Below are 19,191 nucleotides of genomic sequence, written 5' to 3' on the forward strand. Positions count from 1 at the left end.
ATGAGTAGATTGCAAAAATTTTCTCCCATTCTGTAGGTTGCCTGTTCACTCTGGTGGTAGTTTCTTTTGCTGTGCAGAAGCTCTTTAGTTTAATTAGATCCCATTTGTCAATTTTGGCTTTTGCTGCCGTTGCTTTTGGTGTTTTAGACATGAAGTCCTTGCCCATGCCTATGTCCTGAATGGTACTACCTAGATTTTCTTCTAGGGTTTTTATGGTATTAGGTCTAACATTTAAGTTTCTAATCCACCTTGAATTAATCTTCGTATAAGGAGTAAGGAAAGGATCCAGTTTCAGCTTTCTACTTATGGCTAGCCAATTTTCCCAGCACCATTTATTAAATACAGAATCCTTTCCCCATTTCTTGTTTCTCTCAGGTTTGTCAAAGATCAGATGGCTGTAGATGTGTGATATTATTTCTGAGGACTCTGTTCTGTTCCATTGGTCTATAGCTCTGTTTTGGTACCAGTACCATGCTGTTTTGGTTACTGTAGCCTTGTAGTATAGTTTGAAGTCAGGTAGCGTGACGCCTCCAGCTTTGTCCTTTTGACTTAGGATTGTCTTGGCAATGCGGGCTCTTTTTTGGTTCCATATGAACTTTAAAGCAGTTTTTTCCAATTCTGTGAAGAAAGTCATTGGTAGCTTGATGGGGATGGCATTGAATCTGTAAATAACCTTGGGCAGTATGGCCATTTTCACGATATTGATTCTTCCTATCCATGAGCATGGTATGTTCTTCCATTTGTTTGTGTCCTCTTTTATTTCACTGAGCAGTGGTTTGTAGTTCTCCTTGAAGAGGTCCTTTACATCCCTTGTAAGTTGGATTCCTAGGTATTTGATTCTCTTTGAAGCAATTGTGAATGGAAGTCCATTCCTGATTTGGCTCTCTGTTTGTCTGTTACTGGTGTATAAGAATGCTTGTGATTTTTGCACATTAATTTTGTATCCTGAGACTTTGCTGAAGTTGCTTATCAGCTTAAGGAGATTTTGGGCTGAGACAATGGGGTTTTCTAAATGTACAATCATGTCATCTGCAAACAGGGACAATTTGACTTCTTCTTTTCCTAACTGGATACCCTTGATTTCTTTCTCTTGCCTGATTGCCCTAGCCAGAACTTCCAACACTATGTTGAATAGGAGTGGTGAGAGAGGGCATCCCTGTCTTGTGCCAATTTTCAAAGGGAATTTTTCCAGTTTTTGCCCGTTCAGTATGATATTAGCTGTGGGTTTGTCATAAATAGCTCTTATTATTTTGAGATACGTTCCATCAATACCGAATTTATTGAGCGTTTTTAGCATGAAGGGCTGTTGAATTTTGTCAAAAGCCTTTTCTGCATCTATTGAGATAATCATGTGGTTCTTGTCTTTGGTTCTGTTTATATGCTGGATTACGTTTATTGATTTGCGAATGTTGAACCAGCCTTGCATCCCAGGGATGAAGCGCACTTGATCATGGTGGATAAGCTTTTTGATGTGCTGCTGAATCCGGTTTGCCAGTATTTTATTGAGGATTTTTGCATCGATGTTCATCAGGGATATTGGTCTAAAATTCTCTTTTTTTGTTGTGTCTCTGCCAGGCTTTCGTATCAGGATGAGGTTGGCCTCATAAAATGAGTTAGGGAGGATTCCCTCTTTTTCTATTGATTGGAATCGTTTCAGAAGGAATGGTACCAGCTCCTCCTTGTACCTCTGGTAGAATTCAGCTGTGAATCCATCTGGTCCTGGACTTTTTTTGGTGGGTAGGCTATTAATTATTGCCTCAATTTCAGAGCCTGCTATTGGTCTATTCAGGGATTCAACTTCTTCCTGGTTTAGTCTTGGGAGAGTGTAAGTGTCCAGGAAATTGTCCATTTCTTCTAGATTTTCTAGTTGATTTGCATAGAGGTGTTTATAGTATTCTCTGATGGTAGTTTGTATTTCTGTGGGGTCAGTGGTGATATCCCCTTTATCATTTTTTATTGCGTCTATTTGATTCCTCTCTCTTTTCTTCTTTATTAGTCTTGCTAGCGGTCTGTCAATTTTGTTGATCTTTTCAAAAAACCAACTCCTGGATTCATTGATTTTTTGGAGGGTTTTTGTGTCTCTATCTCCTTCAGTTCTGCTCTGATCTTAGTTATTTCTTGCCTTCTGCTAGCTTTTGAATGTGTTTGCTCTTGCCTCTCTAGTTCTTTTAATTGTGATGTTAGAGTGTCAATTTTAGATCTTTCCTGCTTTCTCTTGTGGGCATTTAGTGCTATAAATTTCCCTCTACACACTGCTTTAAATGTGTCCCAGAGATTCTGGTATGTTGTATCTTTGTTCTCATTGGTTTCAAAGAACATCTTTATTTCTGCTTTCATTTCGTTATGTACCCAGTAGTCATTCAGGAGCAGGTTGTTCAGTTTCCATGTAGTTGAGCGGTTTTGATTGAGTTTCTTAGTCCTGAGTTCTAGTTTGATTGCACTGTGGTCTGAGAGACAGTTTGTTATAATTTCTGTTCTTGTACATTTGCTAAGGAGTGCTTTACTTCCAATTATGTGGTCAATTTTAGAATAAGTGTGATGTGGTGCTGAGAAGAATGTATATTCTGTTGATTTGGGGTGGAGAGTTCTATAGATGTCTATTAGGTCCGCTTGGTGCAGAGATGAGTTCAATTCCTGGATATCCTTGTTAACTTTCTGTCTCGTTGATCTGTCTAATGTTGACAGTGGAGTGTTGAAGTCTCCCATTATTATTGTATGGGAGTCTAAGTCTCTTTGTAAGTCTCTAAGGACTTGCTTTATGAATCTGGGTGCTCCTGTATTGGGTGCATATATATTTAGGAGAGTTAGCTCTTCCTGTTGAATTGATCCCTTTACCATTATGTAATGGCCTTCTTTGTCTCTTTTGATCTTTGATGGTTTAAAGTCTGTTTTATCAGAGACTAGGATTGCAACCCCTGCTTTTTTTTGTTCTCCATTTGCTTGGTAGATCTTCCTCCATCCCTTTATTTTGAGCCTATGTATGTCTCTGCATGTGAGATGGGTCTCCTGAATACAGCAGACTGATGGGTCTTGACTCTTTATCCAGTTTGCCAGTCTGTGTCTTTTAATTGGACCATTTAGTCCATTTACATTTAAGGTTCATATTGTTATGTGTGAACTTGATCCTGCCATTATGATATTAACTGGTTATTTTGCTCGTTATTTGATGCAGTTTCTTCCTAACCTCGACGGTCTTTACATTTTGGCATGTTTTTGCAATGGCTGTTACCGGTTGTTCCTTTCCATGTTTAGGGCTTCCTTCAGGGTCTCTTGTAAGGCAGGCCTGCTGGTGACAAAATCTCTAAGCATTTGCTTATCTGTAAAGGATTTTATTTCTCCTTCACTTATGAAACTTAGTTTGGCTGGATATGAAATTCTGGGTTTAAAATTCTTTTCTTTAAGAACGTTGAATATTGGCCCCCACTCTCTTCTGGCTTGTAGAGTTTCTGTTGAGAGATCTGCTGTTAGTCTGATGGGCTTCCCTTTGTGGGTAACCCGACCTTTCTCTCTGGCTGCCCTTAAGATTTTTTCCTTCATTTCAACTTTGGTGAATCTGGCAATTATGTGTCTTGGAGTTGCTCTTCTGGAGGAGTATCTTTGTGGCGTTCTCTGTATTTCCTGAATTTGAATGTTGGCCTGCCCTACTAGGTTGGGGAAGTTCTCCTGGATGATATCCTGAAGAGTGTTTTCCAACTTGGTTCCATTTTCCCCCTCACTTTCAGGCACCCCAATCAGCCGTCGATTTAGTCTTTTTACATAATCCCATACTTCTTGCAAGCTTTGTTCATTTCTTTTTCTTCTTTTTTCTTTTGGTTTCTCTTCTCGCTTCATTTCATTCATTTGATCCTCAATCGCTGATACTCTTTCTTCCAGTTGATCGAGTCGGTTACTGAAGCTTGTGCATTTGTCACTTATTTCTCGTGTCATGGTTTTCATCTCTGTCATTTCGTTGATGACCTTCTCTGCATTAATTAGTCTAGCTGTCAATTCTTCCACTCTTTTTTCAAGATTTTTAGTTTCTTTGCGCTGGATACGTAATTCCTCCTTTAGCTCTGAGAAGTTTGATGGACTGAAGCCTTCTTCTCTCATCTCGTCAAAGTCATTCTCTGACCAGCTTTGATCCGTTGCTGGCGATGGGCTGTGCTCCTTTGCAGGGGGAGATGCGCTCTTATTTTTTGAATTTCCAGCTTTTCTGCCCTGCTTTTTCCCCATCTTTGTGGTTTTATCTGTCTCCGGTCTTTGATGATGGTGACGTACTGATGGGGTTTTGGTATAGGTGTCCTTCCTGTTTGATAGTTTTCCTTCTGACAGTCAGGACCCTCAGCTATAGGTCTGTTGGAGATTGGTTGAGGTCCACTCCAGACCCTGTTTGCCTGGGTATCAGCAGCAGAGGTTGCAGAAGATAGAATATTGCTGAACAGCGAGTGTACCTGTCTGATTCTTACTTTGGAAGCTTCCTCTCAGGGGTGTACTCCACCCTGTGAGGTGTGGGGTGTCAGACTGCCCCTAGTGGGGGATGTCACCCAGTTAGGCTACTCAGGGGTCAGGGACCCACTTGAGCAGGCAGTCTGTCCGTTCTTAGATCTCAACCTCCATGTTGGGAGATCCACTGCTCTCTTCAAAGCTGTCAGACAGAGTCGTTTGCATCTGCAGAGGTTCTGCTGCCTTTTTGTTGTTGCTTTTTTTTTTAGCTGTGCCCTGTCCCCAGAGGTGGAGTCTACAGAGACAGGCAGGTTTCCTTGAGCTGCTGTGAGCTCCACCCAGTTCGAGCTTCCCAGTGGCTTTGTTCACCTACTTAAGCCTCAGCAATGGCGGGCGCCCCTCCCCTAGCCTCGCTGCTGCCTTGCGGTTAGATCACAGACTGCTGTGTTAGCAGTGAGGGAGGCTCCGTGGGCGTGGGACCCTCCCAGCCAGGTGTGGGATATGTTCTCCTGGTGTGCCCGTTTGCTTAAAGCACAATATTGGGGTGGGAGTTACCCGATTTTCCAGGTGTTGTGTGTCTCAGTTCCCCTGGCTAGGAAAAGGGATTCCCTTCCCCCTTGTGCTTCCCAGGTGAGGTGATGCCTCGCCCAGCTTCAGCTCTCGCTGGTCAGGCTGCAGCAGCTGACCAGCACCGATTGTCTGGCACTCCTTAGTGAGATGACCCCAGTACCTCAGTTGAAAATGCAGAAATCACCGGTCTTCTGTGTCGCTTGCGCTGGGAGTTGGAGATTGGAGCTGTTCTATTTGGCCATCTTGCTCCCGAAGTTCTATTTTTTTAGGTAAAAACATTAGCTACTTGATTTAAGAAGATGAAGAAAACATATTCTTTGAAAATGCTTTGATAAAAATAAAGCTGTACAAATTGAGTTTAAGGATAAATGTTTGTCAAATGAATTACTTTCTTTTAATTTAAGGTGCTGTATTTTGGGATGTTATCCTTCAGAGGATTATTTTCTTGAAAAGGAAGGCATTTTTCTCCTTTTGGATGTGTTGGCAGTAAGTATGGCTATAACAATTGTAAGACAAAAGACAAATATGTCTAATAAAGACCTCTTCCAAATTGAATGCCACAGAGCATTATTCTATGAATAAATGTGCCCCAAATCATGTTCAAAGGTATGGTCCTAAACAAAATTGCTCCTAGAGATTCATAATACACAGTGTATTAAAGGCTCTGAAAATTCCTCTGGTTGGAAAATCATTTTACCAGTATTTTTTCAATGTTTTCAATACACGGGAATAAAGAATTTGTTTTTTCTTTGTACTCCATCAGCCTACTAAGAAACAGCTTGTGAAGAGCTCGACCATATCAAAACCCATAGTCATTTATTAATAACTTCTAGTTTCTTCCCCTGATATTAAAATATAAGGGCCACGTTAGACAAGGAGCAAAGATAAGCATTTTTAAAGAACTATGTATTATTTGGAGGTAATGTGAAGAAGTCTAGTGAGTCATAGATCATTGTTTTGCAGAATGAGCAGGTGTGAGCAAGCTAGGCCTTCCAATAGAGATAGTGCCATCTAGCAGCTGTGAAGAATGTAGCCCCTTAATAGCCTCAATTCTAACCGGAGTCCTTAGTCAGGATGATATGGGAGGAAACGTACAATTTTGTTTCAATAAAACTTTGAGATTCTCACACAGGGATCTAGCCAGATCCCTGTGATTCTGTGATTGCCACCATTCTTGATTTTATTAACAGAATGACAAACCTACTTTGATTTAGCAAAGGTGCTAAAATTATTTGTGCCCCTTAACCTCCCTGAAAGTTAGTTCATTTCTCTCTTTTCAATTTCTTTACCTGTAAAACAGAGATAACAACATTATATATCTTGTTGTATTGTTGGAAGGATTAAATGAGTGATTGTATGTGTGCATGTGCATCTGAGTGTGCATGCATACATATATATTATGGATTAAATATAGTGCCTAAGTCATGATTCCTGTGTTTACTGTTATTATGAATATTATTACTAGAGTATGTTTAATGCTGATTCAACCAAATTAATTGCAAATTACAAATATTATTTAATGAAATTTTATATCAATTTCAATCTTTCACATTTGCCTGTCTCCTGTAGAGAAATAAAAAAACTCATTTCCTTGAGTGTTTTGCTTAATACAATTCTGCTGAAATAAAAAGTATGCAATGATAACTGCTAATCATGGTTAAATATTAATGAGAGCTTACTATGTGCCAGGCAGTCTCATATAACTCATAATAACCCTTTGCAGGTAATATTATTATCCTTTCATTTTATAAAAGGAAACGATGATGTTTGCAATTGAAACAAACCTTACATATTTCCTTTGCTATATTCAAATAGCAGTATACTATAAAAGTTAATCAACAAAAAGTATTTCACACAGAATAATTAGGTTATGGAGGCCATTGCTTTGGATGGAATTTTCTATACCTAAATTTTGGTGTGCTGAAAACTACTTGTAGCAAAATAAAGGAAATATGCTTTATAATAGGAGAATTTTTTTGAATCCTTAAATACTCTTTATGGATGATGATTGCCACAAAACCAAATTACATCTTGTTTTATTTTCACATGTGATTGTCATTTGCAGTTACCATCAGTTACTCTCTTAATAACAAAGAGATTACAGTTAGTATGAATCTTTGCAACCCTTAATAAAGCATATAAATTGGAAAGATCCTGTAATTACAGTGAACTCTGTATAACACTATTGAGCTTCACCACTTAAAACCAACAGCATCTTCACTTATTTTTGCAAATCTCCTTTTTCCAACTCAACCACATCAGTCACATTTTGGTCATGATATATGTTTATAATGACTTCAGCATTACATTAAATCTTTTTCTTTTTATCCTTTTAAATTTCTAATGTTTGAAAATATAGTCATTACAATGGGTGTCCATTTTAACAGATTTTCCTGACTCTGAGTTTAGAAGAAACTTAATGATAATACAAGTGTTTCTCTCTCTTTTTTTTGAAGACAATAATTCTTAATATTTATTGCAACTTTTTTCCTTTTCTGTTTCCTTGCTAAAGTTGAACCAAAAAAAATTTTGTAATCTAATACTTGGAATAATGGTTGAATTTTGTGATAATCCCAAAACTGCAGCTCATGTCAATGCTTGGCAAGGGACGAAGGATCAAACAGCTGCTAGTCTTTTAATTAAATTGTGGAGAAAGGAGGAAAAAGAACTAGGAGTAAAACGTGATAAAAATGGGAAGATCATTGGTGAGTATATTTATAATTGTTAGTAGAAGCAATTAATGTATATATTTTAAAAGATCTTTAAATGGTATTAGGAAAGCATCAGGCCTTTCACTCCTTTGTCTAAATTTTTTTTTTTTTAACAAGAGTTTGAAAAATTTGCTATCATAAGTGATTGGAAGAAAACTAAGTAAGTTAGTAGTAGGTTCATATTATTAGAGAAATTTTTAAGAAATGGTATTTAATTGTATTCTTTAACTAAAAAAAATTAAAGTAGTTCCTAAAGATGCTTCTTTGAGTTTTCTGCTTTTACAGATAGATTCGGTAATATTTCATTGAGATGTAAATAGATTGCTTCAAAATAATATTTTGGCATTTTATACATTTCTGTTCATTTTTCCTTTTTTAAATCTATTAGGTATTATCCATAAAAAATCCATAAAAAATGGATTTTTTAAATCCATTTTTCCTTTTTTTAAATCCATTTAATCCATGATCTGATTAATGTTTACAGAGTTTACTTTTTATATGAAAGAAGATATTATTTCCTAAATAAAAATAGTCTAAATGTTCAAAAATTTTAGTTACTAGATTCTAAATTAATGATACTTACAGTATCATAATTTTTAGTTCATTTACATATTCCATAGTGCTATATTACTTTTTTTTTTTTTTTTTTTTTTTTGGTGAGACAGGGTTTCACTCAGGTCACCCAGACTGGAGTGTGATGGTACAATCTTGGCTCACTGAAACCTCTGCCTCCCAGGCTCAAGCAATTTTCCTGCCTTAGCCTCTCAAGTAGCTGGGACTATAGGCATGCGCTACCACACCCAGCTAATTTTTGTATTTTTTGTAGAGATGAGGTTTCACCATGTTGCCCAGGCTGATCTCAAGCTCCTGGGCTTAAGCGATCCACTCACCTCAGCCTCCACAAGCGTTGGGATTATAGGCATGAGCCACCACACCTTTCAATATATTACATTTTCTTTTTTTCTTTCTTTTTTTTTCTTTTTTTGGAGACAGAGTCTCACTCTGTTGCCCAGGCTGGAGAGCAGTGGCACGATCTCGGCTCACTGCCACTTCCGCCTCCCTGGTTCAAAGGATCCTTCTGCCTCAGCCTCCCAAGTAGCTGGGTCTACAGGCACGTGCCACCATACCCAGCTAATTTTTGTATTTTTTTATTAGAGACAGGGTTTCACCATGTTGGCTAGGCTGGTCTCGAACTCGTGACCTCAGGGGATCTGCCTGCCACCACTTGCCAAAGTGCTGGGATTACAGATGTGAGCCACTGTACCCCGCCTACATTGTCTAAGCCTTTTAAGATTCTTATGGTTTCATCTAAATGGTTCACATTTTTATTTATTTTATTTTAGGTTCAGGGGCACACATGCAGGTTATATGGGTAAACTCATGTCACAGGGGTTTGTTGTACAGATTATTTTGTCACCCAGGTACTAAGCCTAGTACCCAATAGTTATTTTTTTCTGACCCTCTCCCTCCTCCCACTCTCCACCTTCTAATAGGCCTCAGTGTATGTTGTTCTCCTCTATGTGTCTAAGAATTCTCATCATTTAGATCCCACTTATAAGTGAGGACATGCGGTGTTTAGTTTTCTGTTCCTGTGTTAGTTTGCTAAGGATAATGTCCTCCACCTCCATCCATGTTCCCTCAAAATACATGATCTCATTGTTTATATGGCTGCATAGCATTCCATGGTGTATATGGACCACATTTTCTTTATCCAGTCTGTCATCATGAACATTTAGGTCGATTCCATGTCTTTGCTATTGTGAACAGTGCTGCAGTGAACATTCATGTGTGTGTGTCTTTAAGGTAGAATGATTTATATTCCTCTGAGCATATGATCAGTCATGGGATTGCTGGGTCGAATAGTAGTTCTGTTTTTAGCTCTTCGGGGAATTGCCCCACTGCTTTCCACAATGGCTGAATTAATTTACACTCCCAGCAATGGTGTATAAGCATCCCGTGTTCTCCACAACCTTGCCAGCATGTTATTTTTTGACTTTTTAATAACAGCCATTCTGACTGATGTGAGATGCTATTTCATTGTGATTTCAATTTGCATTTTTCTAATAATCAGTGATATTGAGCTTTTTTCATATGCTTGTTGGCTGCATGTATGACTTCTTTTGAAAAGTGTCTGTTCATGTCCTTTGCCCACTTTTTAATGGGGTTGTGTTTTTTCTTATAAATTTGTTTAAGTTTCTTATAGATGCTGGATATTAGACCTTTGTCATATGCATAGTTTGCAAAAATTTTCTCCCATTCTGTTGGATGGCTTTTCATCCCGTTGATAGTTTCTTTTACTGTGCAGAAGTTCTTAAGTTTAATTAGATCCCATTTGTCAGTTTTTGCTTGTGTTCCAATTCCTTTTGGCATCTTTGTCATGAAATCTTTGCCCATTCCTCAGTCCAGGTTGGTATTGCCTAGGTTGTCTTCCAGGGTCCTTATAGTTTTGGGTTTTACATTTAAGTCTTTAATCCAACTTGAGTTGATTTTTGTATATGGCATAAGGTAGAGGTCCAGTTTCAATTTTCTGCATATGCCTGGCCAGTTATCCCATCACCATTTATTAAATAGGGAGTTCTTTCCCCACTGCTTGTTTCTGTCAGCTTTGTTGAAGATCAAATAGTTGTAGGTGTGTAGCCTTATTTCTGGGGTCTCTATTCTGTTCCATTGAACTGTGTCTGTTTTCGTACCAGTACTATGCTGTTTTGGTTACTGTGGTCTTGTAGTTTAGTTTGAACTTAGGTAATGTGATGCCTCTAGTGTTGCTCTTTTTGTTTAGAATTTCCTTGGCTATTGGGGCTCTTTCTGGTTCCATAGGAGTTTTTAAATAGTTTTCTCTAGCTGTGTGAAGATTGTTGTTGATAGTTTTATAGAAATAGTATTGAATCTGTAAATTGCTTTGGGCAGTATAACCATTTTAATGATATTGATTCTTCCTATCCTTGAGCATGGGATGTTTTTCCATTTGTTTGTGTCATCTCTGATTTCTTTAAGCAGTATTTTGTAATTCTCATCGTAGAGATCTTTTGGCTGCCTGGTTAGCTGTATTCCTAGGTATTTTATTCTTTTTATGGCAATTGTGAATGGGATTGTGTTTTTGACTTGGTTGTTGGCTTGGCTGTTGTTGGTGTGTAGGAATGCTAGTGACTTTTGTACATTGATTTCATATCCCAAAACTTTGCTAAAGTTGTTTATCAGCTAAAGGAGCTTTTGGGCCGAGACTATGGAGTTTTCTAGATACAGACTCATGTCATCTGCAAACAGAGACAGTTTGACTTCCTCTCTTCCTGTTTGGATGCCTTTTTTTTTCTTTCTCTTGCTTGATTGCTCTGGCCAAGATTTCCAATACTATGTGGTAAAAGAGCGCATGCCTGTCTTCTGCCAGTTTACGAAGGGAATGCTTCCAGCTTTTCTCCATTCCATATAATGTTGGCTGTGGGTTTGTCATAGATGGCTCTTATTATTTTTAGATATGTTTCTTTAAGTATTGTTTATTTTTAAATGAAAATACTTCCCCCTTCTGATGACTTGTATCTTCCTTCAATCTATTTTTATTGTTTCTGAATTTTGACCTATAGCATCATAAAATAGTTTTTATATTTATAGCATAATATATAGAAACCATAAGTAAAGAAGATTACATCACTGTTAAACTGACATTACTCATGTTCTGGATTTCAAAATTTTTAAAATTAGCTACATAGAAGTTTTACTTTTAAAAGGTAATTTTGTTAAATTTTAATATTTTCCATAAGCAATAAAAATGAAAGCTCTAAGTTTTGCCACAGAGTGGGGAAGAAATAGCTGCTTAATTATTATTTCAAAAGTGTAACCATGTAATAGGCACTATTTTTTTTTTTTTTTTGCTACAATATTTTTATGTGTTTTATGTTATCTAGAGTAAAATCTCAAAATTAAGTATTTGTTTACTATGGTTTTGATCTGTCCCTTTTCTATTTTCATGCTATCCAATGGTTAGATACAAAAAAACCTCTATTTACTAGCTTTCAAGAAGAGCAAAAAATCATCCCACTGCCTGCTAACTGCCCATCTGTTGCGGTTATGGATGTTTCTGAGAATATTAGAGCAAAAATTTATGCTATATTGGGCAAACTAGGTAAGAAGTTCTCTTCAAATTTGCAAGAGTCTGTCTGTTTTGCTAAGTATACACACTGATTTTACTTTGGAGTCAGTTTTTCAAATATAATGAGCAAAAGTCTCTTTACACAGAGAAATGTATTTTCCATTGTTACCCCAATTCCCAAACTGCACCCCTCACCAATTAAATCAGAATCTCTGTGTGTGGGATCCAGGCAATAGTATTTTTTAAAGTTCCCCAGGCAATTCCAATGTGCAGATAGGATTAAGGATAGTTAGTTTAGATGATTAAGCTTAAAATACTAACATTCTGAGTCACTTCAGTTTTTTTTTAAGACTTTGCTTTCTATTAAGTAAAAAGTTATCAAACACTTTTCAGCTTCTGAAGTAAGATATTATTGTCTGACTACAACACAGCAAGAAACTATTCCTATATATTGGATGACCTGGCAGAAATTTGTTATAGAAGGAAGCCTACTCACAAGCTACTCACAGAATTAACTTTATCATAAAGCAAGATGAAATCAAAAGTAACTTTGCATTTGTTTTAAGATAGATAGATAGATAGATAGATAGATAGATAGATAGATAGATAGATAAGATAGATAGATTCTTTTAATCACTTGCTCTGCTAAAGTAATTCTGTCTTTATAAACTTTATTTTAGATTTTGAAAATTTACCTGGCCTCTCTGCTGAAGATTTTGTCACCCTCTGTATCATACATAGATATCTTGATTTTAAAGTAAGTATCTTTTTAATAACCTGATTATTAAAATCTAGATAGCAAAAAAATAACTGGAAAATAAAAGCTATTCATGGTTGTAAGCAATCATCTACATATTATATAGTTTTTATTTTTCATTTTGCATCTGATGCTATTGAAGAAATACAGCATACACCCATCCCATGATTGGGTGTTTTCCATGGGTTAAGATTTCATCCAACTTAGTTTATGAAAGAAGATGTACAAAACTGATATAAGCTGGGCGCGGTGGCTCACGCCTATAATCCCAGCACTTTGGGAGGCCGAGGCAGGCGGATCATGAGGTCAGGAGATCGAGACCATCCTGGCTAACACGGTGAAACCCTGTCTCTACTTAAAATACAAAAATTAGCCAGGCATGGTGGAGGGTGCCTATATTCCCAGCTACTTGGGAGGCTGAGGCAGGAGAATGGTGTGAACCCGGGAGGCAGAGCTTGCAGTGAGCCAAGATCACACCACTGCACTCCAGCCTGGGCGACAGAGCGAGACTCTGTCTCAAAAACAAACAACAACAACAACAAAACCTGATATAAAACTATTCAGAAGCCTACCAAAATATATACATATATACATATATATATATATATATATATATTTTTTTTTTTTTTTTTTTTTTTTTTTTGAGATGAAGATTTTGCTCTTGTCACCAGGCTGGAGTACAATGGCATGATCTTGGCTCACTGCAACCTCTGCCTCCCAGGTTCAAGTGATTCTTCTGCCTCAGCCTCCCAAGTAGCTGGGATTACAGGCACCTGCCACCACACCCAGCTAATTTTTGTATTTTTAAATTTTTGTATTCTCATGCTTGTAATCCCAGCACCTTGGGAGGCTGAGGTGGGTAGATCACACGAGGTCAGGGGTTCGGGATCAGCCTGGCCATAAAGTTTCTTCTCTTTGGAGTTGGAATTAAATAAGTTATTACTTATTAAAACAAATTATTAATACTTATTAAAGTTTATTTTATCATTATATTATGATCCAATCTTGATTAAAAGATAGTAGGTTACTTACCTTGCTAGTTATAATTTTGTCAGTAAATACTTTTGAAGTCTCAAGAAAGTCTTTTTAACATTCTCCTACTAATATTAGTGCTGTGTATTTGAATGTTGTAAATGAGTAAACATCTATCATCTTTATTTCTTTCTTCCTTTTTTTTTTTTTTTTTTGAGGCAGAGTCTCACCCTGTCACCTAGCCTAAAGTGCAGTTGCATGATCACAACTCACGGCAGCCTCAACCTCCCACGCTCAAGTGATCCTCCAGCCTCATCCTCCCAAGTAGCTGGGACTACAAGTGTGTACCACCATATCCAGCTTTTTGTTTGTTTGTTTTTTTTTTTTGGATAGAGACAAGGTCTCACTGTGTTGCTCAGGCTGCCCTCAAACTCCTAGGCTCTAGTGATCTACCCACTCCACTCAGCCCAAAGATGAATTTTTTCCTTATCATAGATATTTTTTTTCTCTAATTTTATGGGCCCAGCACACTTCTGCTGCACAACTCTGCTCTTTTTTCTCTAATTCTAAATACACTCAAGAACATTAATTTCTAGACAGCCTAAAATATGAAATGGAGCCACTAGCATGATGGAACTATGGAGTTAAAAGCTTGAGATTCCATTATAATTTTCCTTAGCTAGAAGGTGAAGGGCAGGGCCCCTTTTCTCAGGGTGGCTGTGTTCTAGGGTCCTAGTAATCCCCATGTTCATTCTCCTACAAGTTCATCTTGACCTAGCCTTCAATACATAGCTTTAGGGAGGAAAGTAACAGTAGTTCAAAAAGATGAGAATAAATCAGCAGTTTCTGCAGCTGTGAAATCAAGGTAACTATAAACTAGAACGCAGTGATGATGGTGATGATGGCAGTGAACTAGGCATAGGAGAGCCTTATCCATGAATAAGGCTCCATTGAAAAACATTTGATAAATTCCTACTGCGTACTCAAATGTAGCTGGTACCCTCAATCATTCCCAATGCACTTATTCCCAAGAAGTAATTTAGGAAAAGTTTAAGTGTTAACAGGAGTAACTAACCATTTAAAAGATTGTATAATTGTACAATTGCATTATTTATTTTTGGTTAATTTAACTTTGTTAAACTTTGTTGTAACAGATTGGAGAAATATGGAATGAAATATATGAAGAAATAAAATTAGAAAAATTAAGACCAGTCACTACAGATAAAAAAGCTTTGGAAGCTATTACAACAGCATCAGAAAATGTTGGAAAGATGGTTGCTTCTCTGCAAAGTGAGATAATTGAAAGCCAAGCACGCCAAGATGTGCAAAATGAACAAAAAGTATATGCAAAAGTAAGCTACATAGGTAGTGAGGAAGGAGAATGAAGATAGGTTGGTTAATGGGTACAAAAATACAGTTAGATAGAATAAGTTCTGTTGTTCAATAGCACAGTAGGACAACTATAGTAATAATTTATTGTATATTTCAAAATACCCAGAAGACTTGGAATGCTTCTAACACAAAGAAATGATAAGCGTTTGAGGGGATGGATGTCCCAATCACCCTGATCATTACACATTGTATGCACATATCAAAATATCGCATGTATGCCATAGATATGTACAACTATTATATATCAATAAAAAAGTAAGCCACAGATACCATTAAGGCACAAGATATTAATTTCAATGTATAAACCCAGATGAAGTTATCCATAGGATTTATTTTTCTTACTTGTGTGTCAGCCTTGAGTTATTTTGTGATTTTCTCTTAGAGTCATTTTCAGTGTCTCTGTGCAGTTTTAAAAGAAACTATAAAGTTTGAGATTCAGTACTGTATTCAGTGCTGTTTTTTTGCATTATAATTTTATTTCCACAGTCTTAAAAGGCAGAGAGATACTTGAGACATGCCACTGCACTCCAGCCTGGGTGACAGAGTGAGATTCTGTCTCAAAAAAAAAAAAAAGAAACTGAAACTTAATTATCTTTCTCATTTCAGATACAGGCCACACACAAGCAAAGAGAGCTGGCTAATAAATCATGGGAAAATTTCTTGGCTAGAACATCAAATGCGAAAACGTTAAAGGTAGGATTTTTAATGTATTACAGTATCCACACAGCCAACTCTTAACAGACAGACTTTTTCAGGAACAAATATTCATTCGTTTTTTTCCTAGTGACCTTTCCATATACTACCAACACTATTAGATGCTCATATGCAATTTAGAGTGATAACTGAAATTGCATTTCACAGTTACAGAAGATGCTGCTTTGAGTTTCATTTGGTTTATCAGGGAGAAGCAAGGCTGATGTTCTTGACCTACATAAAGAAGAAGATGATAGCCAGGAATGAGCAGGAAAAATGTGTTCTGCTTTCCATTCTGAACTTGCTTATTCATTGATTTCTTTTCTGTGAGAGGCAAAGTAAAGGACACAAAGAGCAACTATCTTGTATTACTCTCTCCCCCATAGAGCTTTCCCCTCTGTGATCACCAAAAGAAGCATTATGTTAAAACTTAAATGTGAACTGGGGATAAATATGCCTTTGTAGAAAAATGTGGTAAGCTACTTCAACTGTAAGCTAGAAACTCATCTAAAAAATGTATAGTGCTAATCATTCACTTGAAATATGTGAGAAACACCATGGATTTCCAAAATTTCATTACTGTCCCCATCCTTTTTCCATTAATATATTGGATACACTTTTTAAAAATTCTCTCCTTCATTTCTGATACTTTGGATACACTTTACCTAATGTTCCAATTCTTCCTGTAGATATAAAATTGCTAAATGTTATGTTAGTCCACAAAGACAGTGGAACCATATTAAGATAGCAAAACCAAAGTTAAGAACAAGCTCACTCAAGGTACCAAGTTATCTCCCTTTTCACTGATAGTTCTTCTCAACTCTACTTATAAAATATCTTCATGACTGCCTGTATTTTTAGCACTAGTTAATGAAGATCAGCTCCTTTCCTGCAGATGGTTTATTACTTCACATTTCACTTGTTTAGTGTCGCAAATAACTTGAAAATAACTTCAAATAGCTTAAATATAACTGCAATGAATTACATAATTTATATTATTCTGAATGCTTAATATGTAAGTGTACTTAATCAGTTGGTAATTTATGCAACATATTTTGCAACATGCATCACCTGATATAAATTTAATAGCTTATTAAATTATGTGCTAAAAATTGAACCTGATTTCTTTAGGACCTGCTTGACTCCTTGGTCATGTATGACCAGTACTTCCGGAAATCTCTGGAAGACTTTTAGGTGACAGGAGTCTTCTTCAATGTGCAAAGTATCTAACTTACTAATTACCGTCTTTTTAGTCTAAATGAGTAAATGCAAATTTCAGCGCTATCTAATAAACAGCCAAAGCATAAGCTAGACACAATTAAATATATTTTTCATTGTAAGTACCATCATTACTGATTTCATAGCAATTAATGTTTTCTTTTTAATTAAAAAATCCTCAGAAAGCAAAAAGGCTTCAAGAAAAAGCTATAGAAGCCTCCAGATACCATAAACGACCACAAAATGCAGTATTTCACCAAACAGATATTAAAGGCCTTAACACAACGGTAAGATTTTCTCCATAACATTTTCTTAATAGACATTAAATTTAGGGTGTTTGTACAACTGTGCAAATGTACTGAAAACCATTGAATTTTACACTTTAAATGGGTGGATTATATGGTATTTAATTATATCTCAATAAAACTGCTCAAAAAAGAAAAAAAGTTTAAATTTAAAAATTAGAAGTTAAAAAATTTAATTAAAAAAAAGAAAAACTTAGGTTCCCAAAATTTTATTTATATGGGATTTTCATCTCACATTTTTTCTTTTTGCTGTTCAAATTTCACATCATTAAGACATGTTTATCTCCAAGGTATATCCATTCTTGCCCAGTTCTGGTTTAGAGTAGGCCCAGTCCTCCAGGGTTTCTAAGAAACTGCTATAAACACTAGTCAGCTTATAACTGTCCTTATCTCTCTTTGGCAGAAAAGACACAGTGCTTCGTTTTCCTGGCAAATAGATCCCAAGTGTTCCTGGTATCCTCTGCTAGACTTAATTTGCCCCCAGTTACAAAACTGATAAGCAATAGAAATAGAGTTCAAACCTACTTTTCCTGGCTCCAATGCCCTTATGTTTCTATTATACCATAACTACCTCCTAGTTACTCATATGTACATTAGTGTCTTTTCAAAAGTAAGTTGAAGGATGAATTTTTCTCTTGTTGAAAATTGTGTAAATGGACTTTTGACATTTACCTTTTACCTTTTTTAGGTCCCCACCGGTGGGGTAGTAACAGTGGAAAGCACTCCTGCCCGATTGGTAGGAGGACCTCTGGCTGATACGGATATTGCTCTTAAAAAACTGCCCATTCGAGGAGGAGCCTTGCAGAGGGTGAAAGCAGTTGAAATTGTGGATGCACCAAAAAAGAGTATTCCTACGTAATATACTCTACAGACTTTTTGAAATAAAATCAGCTCGTAATTTTTTAGTTGAATATATCTTTATACATATGTAAAGCCAATATTTTAGAATAAGTATTTTAGTATAAATATGTTAGTAAAATACTATAAAAATAAAAGGACATGTAATTTATTTTTATGGAAAACATCAACATGTAGTATCAGAAGAGTTGTCATCAGTTTCTTTGGAAAGGCTACCAATTTTATTAAGTGAAATTGTAAAACATCAGTTAGGGCTCTGTTGGTTGCATGTGAACTATTCTAACTAGTTTAAGCCAGAAAAAAAATTTCTTACAGGCTCTGTATCTATCAAATCTAGGAGGAATTTAAACTACAGGCATTGCTGAATCTAAGGACTAAAACTATATGAGTAGGATCTTCTCCTTCCCTAGCAGCTCCTGGCTTATATTCTCTTAGGTTCATGCCTGTGTCTCCTGGTTTTGCATCTCAGGACCCCGATTGCCCACATGCCTACTTCTGAGCCATTCACCATGACTTTGGCCATGGCTGAGTACTGCCTATTCCTGGAGCCAGAAGCAGGGCAACTCCATCCAAAACACATGGATAGAGTGGGGAATCAGGGTACTATTACCAGAAGCACGTATATATGAATATTGGGCAGCAAGATAAACAATAACTCTGCAACAAATATGTTGGTCAAAATAAAATTATGTTTTCTCTGCTATAAAAGCAAATGTTAGTCATGAGCTAAATGGTAAAAAAGAAAAATACAGCTGGTTTTACTCTTAATGTATAAATATGCAAAGCAAACTCTAATGCTACTTCTCTTCTTTAATGGGGAAGAGAAAGGTGTAATGGGGGAAGTGTTTTCCCTCATTTGGTGGTAGAGGTATCTTGTCAAAGAATAGGAGATAAATGCCTTTATGCTAGACATAGAGCAAATCTGTGTCCCTGGATGCTGTTATGAAATCTCCCTCTCCTGCCTTCATTCCCTTCACACTCCTCCTCCAGCCTGGAAGCCATAAAGTTGAGTTCATGTCCAGGGATCAGAGAAACAAGGACCTGTTTCTTAGGAAAATAAACGAATTCGAGTCTAGATTCTGGCCCCATGGGGCACACTCAGCAGTGTACTGGTAAATGTATAACTACTGGCTCTCCAGGAGGGAAAAGCCCTGATTTACATCATGTTCTCACCAATTCACACGGTATAAATACTGCCACTATTACCAA

The 19,191-nt window shown here is 36.8% G+C and overlaps 1 protein-coding gene across 3 annotated transcripts in view; it reads left to right on the forward strand.

Moving 5' to 3' along the window:
* The window catches only part of CFAP69 (cilia and flagella associated protein 69), a 74,999-nt gene extending 56,228 nt beyond the window's left edge, over positions 1-18,771 (forward strand). Inside the window, exons 16-23 of one of the 3 annotated variants that reach the window (XM_010354659.2) lie at positions 5,397-5,478; positions 7,505-7,697; positions 11,683-11,820; positions 12,468-12,544; positions 14,671-14,868; positions 15,515-15,601; positions 17,002-17,106; positions 17,813-18,771. In XM_010354659.2, the coding sequence (XP_010352961.2) occupies positions 5,397-5,478; positions 7,505-7,697; positions 11,683-11,820; positions 12,468-12,544; positions 14,671-14,868; positions 15,515-15,601; positions 17,002-17,106; positions 17,813-17,983 (1,051 nt within the window). In that variant the 3' untranslated portion in view covers positions 17,984-18,771. The remainder of the gene's footprint in view (positions 1-5,396; positions 5,479-7,504; positions 7,698-11,682; positions 11,821-12,467; positions 12,545-14,670; positions 14,869-15,514; positions 15,602-17,001; positions 17,107-17,812) is intronic. The other 2 variants (XM_010354660.2, XM_030932750.1) reach the window with 2 other exon arrangements.
* The last annotated feature ends 420 nt before the right edge of the window (positions 18,772-19,191 follow it).

The sequence above is a fragment of the Rhinopithecus roxellana genome, chromosome 6 (genome assembly GCF_007565055.1).
Source record: "Rhinopithecus roxellana isolate Shanxi Qingling chromosome 6, ASM756505v1, whole genome shotgun sequence".
NCBI lineage: Eukaryota > Metazoa > Chordata > Mammalia > Primates > Cercopithecidae > Rhinopithecus > Rhinopithecus roxellana.